Source organism: Antrostomus carolinensis, unplaced genomic scaffold (assembly GCF_000700745.2).
Source record: "Antrostomus carolinensis isolate BGI_N321 unplaced genomic scaffold, ASM70074v2 scaffold8917, whole genome shotgun sequence".
NCBI classification, from domain to species: domain Eukaryota; kingdom Metazoa; phylum Chordata; class Aves; order Caprimulgiformes; family Caprimulgidae; genus Antrostomus; species Antrostomus carolinensis.
In genome coordinates this window covers 8,713-17,167 of record NW_010325297.1, presented here as the reverse complement: position 1 = coordinate 17,167, position 8,455 = coordinate 8,713, and the positions used below count along the sequence as shown (strand labels likewise).

Here is an 8,455-nt window from a genome sequence, read left to right as displayed (position 1 = left end):
TTTCCCTAGTCTTGTATTTTTTTGTGCTGTATTAACTTACTTCACAGCATTCAGTTGTTTCTAGAGTTATTATGCACAGTAGGGGTTTTCTCAACTATTCTCAGAACAGTAGTGGCATAAAAGAATGTTCATGAGTCAAAATGAGTTAAGCTTACGTAATTGGAAAAGGTAAAAGAAGTGGCCTTTGTACTGCAGATTAAGATTCACACTCTATTTAAAGGCAGGGCAGCTCTTCAAAGACAAGAAAAGATTGTTCTTTGCTGATTTTTTTTTTTCCTTTCCTCAATATTAATGGAAAATCTGCAGCTAAGAGAGGCCTGATTTAAATCTCTTGAGAAAGAAATTTAGCACTGGTGAAGTGCAGAGCCCTACAAAGTTCCAAAGTATCTGGTCGTTGAAAAGAAAAATAAAAGCTCTAGGAAATCGTACGTGAAAGTTCTTGAACAGTGTTCTAATGTCCTTGTGCAGTTGCTCAATATAGGAAATAATAATGATTAGTGGAATTATAGACAAACCAATTTTCCTATTTAAAGACCTAGTCTGCTATTCTAGGAATAATCATTAATGTTTTGCTGACAGTTTGTAAGTCTAGAGAGAACTCACAGGAGAATATATATGTAGGTTAAAATTGAACACCAAGTTCTACTGTGTCCTCTTTGTCTTTTTGCCTATAGTTTTCTATAATAATCTCTTTGGCATCTGAAGTAACAAGCTTAGGCTGCTCCCCCACTCCCCCTCTTTCCTTGCTTATGGCTCTGTTTTTAGTTGTAGTTGATTTTGAAATGGAGCAGGAAGGAGTGCAGGCAGAAGCTTTTCTTTGCAGTTTTCTTGCTCCATGAGAATATGAGAAATTCAAATGTCCTTTGAATGTTACACATTTTAATTCCAAGCAGGCTTTCTTGTTTCTGGTGTTTTGCTATTTATGTCTCTAATGCTAATCTAGGTAGTATCAGTTGTTTACTCTTGCACGTTCCAGATTTTCACCTGATGGAAGACTAATAGCATCTTGCAGTGAGGATAAATCTGTTAAGATCTGGGATATGAGAAATAGAACTTGTATTGATAGCTTCTTAGATTACGGAGGGTAAGTGTTACTAGAAAAAAGGAGAAATGTATATGTGTAATTTTAATGAGATTAAATTCATATTTTGTAGTGTTAACATCTAATATGTGTTATATCTAAAAATAGATCAAGCTTCTACCACCCATGTAAGCTAAAATAATTAATTTAATGTTTTTCTAAAGAGGTTAACTGGTTGCACTTATCCAACTGTTTTCCAGCAGTCAAGAAATAAGCCAGAGGGAAGTCAGATTGCTTTTGGTTTTTTTAATGTTTTAATGTTTTTCCTCTGTTTTGGTAATGATATTTGATAATAGATGCTTCAACAGGAAGATAAATTTAAGAATTCTCCACTTCTTGTTGAAAACAGTATTCTGTTAGCTTCAGTGACCTACCTTATTTAGGTTTAGAAATATTTGCTTTTACTTATCTGCAGTTTTCTTAAACATCTTGGAACCAGAATTTTAATTAACAAATGCATAGGAGTATTAATCTTGTATATGTACTTAACTAATTTCATGGCTGCCAGCTCAACCTTTTTTCCAAGCTAACAGTTTGTTGTAGCTAGATACTCTGTTCTTAGACAAAATTATTTTACTTGCTGCTTGCAAACTCTTTACAGCACTTTCTTCTAGGAACTTTGTACTCCAACACAAACTGTGAAGATTTGAGTCAGGACAATTATACTAGCTTTTTAACAGAAACCAGATTATACAGTCTGAGTTATCATGCACATCTTGTTTTCTTAAGCTTATTTCAATTCCTTGAAATACCTTAGTTGAGTTTCCATACATGTGGATTCCACACAAGCTTGTGGCAACTCAGTGATAATATTGTGTTTTTTATATATATATAAATATATATATATATATACAGCCAAATATTTATATAGAAACATGTATATTCACCTGTTTTCATTAACTGTATTTAGATTTGCAAATTTTGTGGATTTCAACCCAAGTGGTACATGTATAGCTTCTGCAGGTTCCAATCATACAGTGAAACTGTGGGATATTCGAATGAACAAGCTACTGCAGCATTACAAAGGTAAAAACAATGTAGTTTGTTGTATTTTCTTTAGAATGTAGCTCTTTGCAATGGAATGTGATTTATTTACTTTTTATTATTTCATTCTTTACTTGGGAAAGTGGACAAGCAGGTCATATTGACATTTTGTCAGTAAACATTTTGTAGTCTAGCAACCCTAAAAATCCAGTCTGAATCCTGATTGTTCCTTTGCAATATGTCTCTTAGTTTACAGAACAGAACTACTACAATTACTTTGGAGAGTCTGTTATGACCTGGCACTTTGGTTGTTTTTCCTTTAGATTGAGTTGGTCTTTGTGAAGTAGAAAAGAGCGAAGAAATAAAGTGTACACTTCTTGTTAGTATCTAACTACAGTCTTTGAATATTGTCTTCTGTAAATTAGTTCACAGAGCAGGGGTTAATTGTGTAACATTCCATCCTTCTGGTAACTATCTCATCACTGCTTCTTCTGATGGTACCCTTAAGATTTTGGACCTCTTAGAAGGAAGACTTATATACACCCTTCATGGACACAAGGTATACACAATAATCCTATTTAAATTGAGATCTTAATAGATTATTCACTATCTTTTCAAAGGGGAAGTAACGTTTATGCCATTGTGTCTTATATCTTGCAACTTGCAGATAAACTTTAGTGGACAGCAAAGTGTTGTATTAATACACCTTGTCACAAGTGCATAAGGAAATGCATCAGTTTTTCCTATAACCATGCAGTTAATCTGTCAATGTTGTAGGCATGCTTAATGATAAGTAATATAAGATAATGTTCTGAATTAATTAATAATTCACTCTCTTGGTTGTAAAAATCAATTATTTGGCACATTAGTCTTTTTATCTGTTGAAAAACAGTGCTTTCTAAGGAGGGGGAAGCTTATGGAAGACAACTTTTGTGAAGAATGGCAGGCATTTTCTCCCTTTCCTCTTAATGCAAAACAAACCCTACTTTTGATAATGAATCACTCAAACACATTGTCTTGAGTAATGTAGTATATACTGGATTAGGTTTTAATTTCAGATTTAAAGTATAAAATCAAAGGAAAATGCCACTATTTTCCTAGTATTGACTGTAGAAATTGTAATGCAGCATCTTACAAAGGTATGCAGTAGTAACTCGTCAATCGAATTGTTTTGCAAAAATTTCACTACAGTTAAATTGTTCCTTACTTTATTAAAATTTAAAAGTCTATTTATATTAGATAATGGCATAAGTGTTTTTCTCTTTTCATTAAAATACCGTTATTACAGTAATAGCATAATTTACCTGTATGCTAATTTATTTTCTTTCAGGGACCTGTACTTTCTGTGGCTTTTTCAAAAGGTGGTGAAAAATTTGCTTCTGGTGGAGCAGACGCTCAGGTTTGTGGTATTGTCTCTTTAAATTAATTGTCTTAATGTTTCTTACAGTGGATGGGAGTTAAATATAGTATATCACAGTAGCATGCTAATTACAGCATGCTGACATTCATTTTGTCTAGTAGTGTCTTATATAGACTTCATTTAGCCTAAAGTTAAATTTGAGGAAAAAAATGATAAATACATAATTTAAAAACTTGATCTTAACTACTGTGAGTTGGCTGTTATGATGAGGAGAAGACCACAATACTAGCCACTTCTGTTTTACATAGTAAAATAAAGGAATGATTTTACAATAGAAATATTTTAAGTGTTGCAATTCAGTGTCAACAAAGTAGTTGTGTTGCAGCTGGTATTAATGCCTACATGCTCCATTAGTCATTATTCTGTAATTGTAAGAATTAAGTTGTACTACCTAAAACTGTCTAGAACTGGTGAAAAAATCTTGTGTTAGCTTTGCTAATTTATATTAGTGAAACAGCAAAGTATTGGATTTTGAACAGGGAAGAATTGTTTGAGCATTTAAAACAAAAAAGTTAATTTAAATAGCAAATCATACAGAAAATCATACAATAAAGCTTCATCTGCTGTGATAAATCTCATGATTACAAAAATACTATCAAGCTTGGAATCACCTCTGTCAGGTCATTATATTCTCCAAAAAGAATGAACTTTTGTAGCCCAAGGCTTAGGTCTTCACAGTCTGAAATGTTCCTTAATATTAGTTGTCTTTTTCATTGTTTCCTGTTATAAAATGCTAAAGCTCAATGTAGACACAGGGAGCCATGCTATAGAAATGAAGATCTTTTGAATTTACTATAAATCATGTTTATATTCTGTTCTGTGGAGTTTGAAATATGTTTCAGCTAGTAACAGAGACAGTCTTGGAAAATTTTTTTCAGTTAAAATCTTCAGTGTCATTAGAAAGAATACAGTATGTTTCTGATTTTTACTTGATGCTTCAGGTAGCTCACTTTCTAGAATGATTGAAAGCAATCAAAGAAAAAAATTAAAATTATGTTCTATCACAAGGCATTAGTAAAATGAAACATATTTAGAGCTTAAGCAGCTCAAATGCTCACCATTGATGAAAGGTCCTACTGCTGCTGCCTCCTGCCTATACCCTTGTTTACACCCAGTGCTGAGCCAGTTTGAATTGCTAAACCAACAGAAAATTAGCCTGAAAAAATGGGGAAAAGCCACATTAAAAATGTGAAGAACTTTATGCTGGATTGGGCGATGGAGTTAGTGGAGGAAGAGGAGAGAGAAGAAAGCAGGACCTCCCTCTTACAGCATAGTGAGCTGCTGGGAATCAACTAATCTAACACCTAACTGTCCTGCAAGGGCCGGGTTCTGAGGCAGGTTTATACAGTTTGTACTGAGATCCATGCATCCCACTTTTACCAATACTAATGTCCGAGTTAGTTTGGGTCCATCTTTATTGGTGCACTGTGTCTCCTAGTGCATATTTATTGTCTTCCACTCAACAGAGTCATGAAAGATGTTGAACCTGAAATAAACTTGTAAGAATGCAGCTACTTAGGAATATATTAAAAGTATGATTTGATCTGCTTGGAATTTCTGTGAACAAATCTGTGGTTTGTGCTGCTTATGTATGGTTTATTAATTTCTTAAAAATACTTTTAGTGGTTGACAAAAATATTTTTGGCTGGACAGGCAAGTAATTTTAACTCAAATCATGGTCCCATCTTTGTTTCCTCTAATTTAGGGAACAGCTATAAAAATCAACATTGGACTATTGGAAACTGCCATCTTCTAAGTGTTGTTAACTTCCTTTTTTATTTTCTTTTTTCCTTTAGCACTTAAAGTAGCAAAGATAAGACAAATCATGTAAACTTGTGGTAAATGTAATTAAATTACTTACGTATACAATTGTTTTGTGACATGAGAGGGCAACATTGTGCGTTATGATTTGGTTTCCTGGTCTGTCCATAAGGCTGGATACACTACCTTCTGCTGTCTTACCTCTGCATTCTACTACCTTACTTCTGCATTTTGCCATGGTGTGACTCTTGTATATTGTTTCTACCTGAATGTAATTGGACAGGGTTCAGAAAATAGATTTTTGTTGCTAAAACACTGGAACCAGATGCTTTAGAGTTCTGTGCAACTGTCATTTCTCTTATCCCCTCAAACTTTTTCATTTGACCTTCAAGCCTTCATAAGGGGCAGAAAAATAACTTAGTAGGGTCCAGTGGGACAGAAGTTTGCTTTGGTTTATGATTAATGAGACATCTTTTAGAGTTTTTGTTGGTGGTGGTTTTTTGTTTGTTTGTTTGTTTGTTTTTAATAGATGGAATCACGTCTATTAGACTTGAAGTACAAGACCCTCTAGGGAAGTGCCTGTGTTGTAGTAGAGATCATACTGATGTCAGCAGGCTTATTCTGATGCTGTGATGTGCTATTAATAACAGACTTCACTCAATAGTTATGTTTTGGGCACTAAATAGACTTCAAGTAGTTACTGATATGATGGCTTCTTACAGGTGTTATTATGGAAAACCAACTTTGATTCGTTTGATTATAAAGAAGTTCTTAAGCACCATATTAGAAGAACACATATTGATGATCCTCCTCATCTTCTTGATATTTACCCGAGGTCACCTCATGTCCATGATGAAAAAATTCAGTCAGTTGAGGTGAGTGCAGTTAAGTACTCTAATATAGGAAACCAAAAGCTTTTGTAAACACTATCTATCCAGCATTTATAGTTAAATGTGTTCTGTGTATACCAGAGAACTTTTTGTTGTTATGTGTAATACTTTGGAAGCAATCATAATTTATGAATCCAGAGTAAGGTTACTAGGCTGATGCTGTCAGCCTAGTAAATAAAAAATCTGATGCTGTCAGATTTGTCCTGGTGAATTCCTTTCATACTTCTTGTGTAAGTCTGTACTCTGCACCTGATTTAAACTAAACATAGGTGATAGTCTGGTTTCTGAAGTAACATGGCAACTGTTGCAGAAGATTCAGGTATCTTCAGTGAGCTGTAGGATACTACTCAAAATATATCATTATAAGCAGGACAAGGAGGCATCATTAGAATGTCTCATACTTGATTGTCACAAGTTGTCCCTCTTTCCAAGACCTTTAGGTATTGTGAGAAGCTCTTGATATCTATCTAAAAGTTTAGAAAGCCTTTTTAGGCTAATAGTGTGTTTTATGTCACTATGTAGTCCAATTTCCTAGTAATTTAATTCCTCAGCTACTTTATTGTCAAACCTTCTACCAGCAACCCTTGGAAGTATTGGGAATTATTAGGGAACCAAAGTGAAATGTCGAATATTCTGTGTCAGTATTTGGAAAATCCTTTGTCAGCTTGACTGAAAATTATGCTAAATAGATAAACAATACTATGCCTTAGAGAAAACCATTGTTTATACTAAAACCTCATGGATGCATTTGTGACTGTCCTTGGTAGTTCTGGCTAGCTTCTGCGTGGTGGTTACCTATACTTTTGTCTCTTCTTTGATATTCTTCAGGTGCCTGTGATGTCCAAAAGCTGTATCTGATAGAAATCTAGGAACTTTTTGGTTCCTGTCATGTACTAACAGAGTACCATAGAAATTCACTGTTACCTGTTTTTGTTTATATAGAATGCAGATACTGTTGTCATGGCATTCATTCATTTCCTGCTAAGACTTTCAAAACACTTTCAAAACACTGATTTGATGATATTGAGTTGGGTTTTTTGTGTGTGTCTGTGTGTATGCAATATGGATATATGCAATATGAGATAGTATAAAGTAGGAGGAGGGGAACTGTGATAGAATCCATCACTAAGTATTCTCATGTGTCTGGTTCTGTTGTCAAGTTGACTGTGAAGCTATCTGATGCTTAGTGTTTTGGTCAGAACAAGAGCAGGACAACTGCATGTGTGACAAGCTTCATAAGCATCTGTGCTAGACCATCATATTCATAGTAAGGTCAATGAATGAAGTTAAGTTTACTGTAGCAGCCTTCAGGATAGGTGGTCAGTGCTTGGAACAAACTCAGTCGCAGCGTTTGCCAGCAGATTAAACTACTCTTGCTGCGTCAACAGCTTGCTTTAGGACCCAAATTGCACCCAGTTGTAATGTGCTAAATAAACACAGTAGCTTATAGCTGCAGGGTTCAGTTACTTTCTCTTCAAGTCAACTTTTCCAGAACTCTGCTGCTCAGATGCCTGACAAGGAAGAATGGACTTTGCCATCTGGACAGAGACATAATTTATCCTAGCAAAACTAGTATCAGATTACTACCAGCAGTAACATGCTTTAGTGACACAAACTATGCTTGAAATTTTTCAGTGGTCCATCTTAAATGTTTCCTCCTGTACTGTACTCTGGAGAAGAAAAAAGAGTATTATTATTTTTGTCCTCTTCAGTTGAAACAAACATACTTTAAAAAAAAAAAAATCTCAACCTCTTTCTAAGCAACAGGCAATAGAGAGAATTTTAGCATAAGGCAGTTCCACTGCAACACCACCATTACATTTCTATGGCTCATCATGTTTCTAATATACCAGGGAAAGGAGGAACTGAATCACAGACATGTCAGAGGGAGCTTTTGGAGGTCATCTTGACTTGTTGCCGATGGTACATTGAGTCAGCCATACCTGTGTCTAGTTAGGGGGCCTTGAAGAGGGATAGCGATTCCCCATTCTCTCCAAGTGTTCTATTCCACAGCAGCACAGCAATTGTAATGACACAGTTTTTCCTAGTATCTCATCTGCGTCTCGGATAAAATGCAGAACTTCTTGCTTTCTGTTTATTTTCTTTTTCTTGAGGAATAGAGGAAGATGATCTTAACTAAACTGAAGTTAACAGTATTTTGAGGCTTGGTAACATATGCAAGAGTTACAGGCAGGCAGAGGCAGTGCTTCAAATACAGGATTTTTAAAAGTATAGATGACATTTAAGGTTTGCTACAAGCCACTACAATGTCATATAGACACTTAGATGTGTTATAATACATTGCCCTGATTATGGTGA

General features: G+C 34.8%; 1 protein-coding gene across 1 annotated transcript in view; it reads left to right on the top strand.

Annotated features, from left to right (window-relative positions):
* Nucleotides 1–8,455, top strand: part of POC1B (POC1 centriolar protein B) — a gene marked incomplete at its 3' end in the record, with an annotated part of 16,101 nt that overhangs the window by 1,400 nt on the left and 6,246 nt on the right. The window contains exons 3-7 of the mRNA XM_010171156.1: nt 977–1,084; nt 1,992–2,107; nt 2,491–2,624; nt 3,396–3,464; nt 5,969–6,121. Coding sequence (XP_010169458.1) covers nt 977–1,084; nt 1,992–2,107; nt 2,491–2,624; nt 3,396–3,464; nt 5,969–6,121 — 580 coding nt within the window. The remainder of the gene's footprint in view (nt 1–976; nt 1,085–1,991; nt 2,108–2,490; nt 2,625–3,395; nt 3,465–5,968; nt 6,122–8,455) is intronic.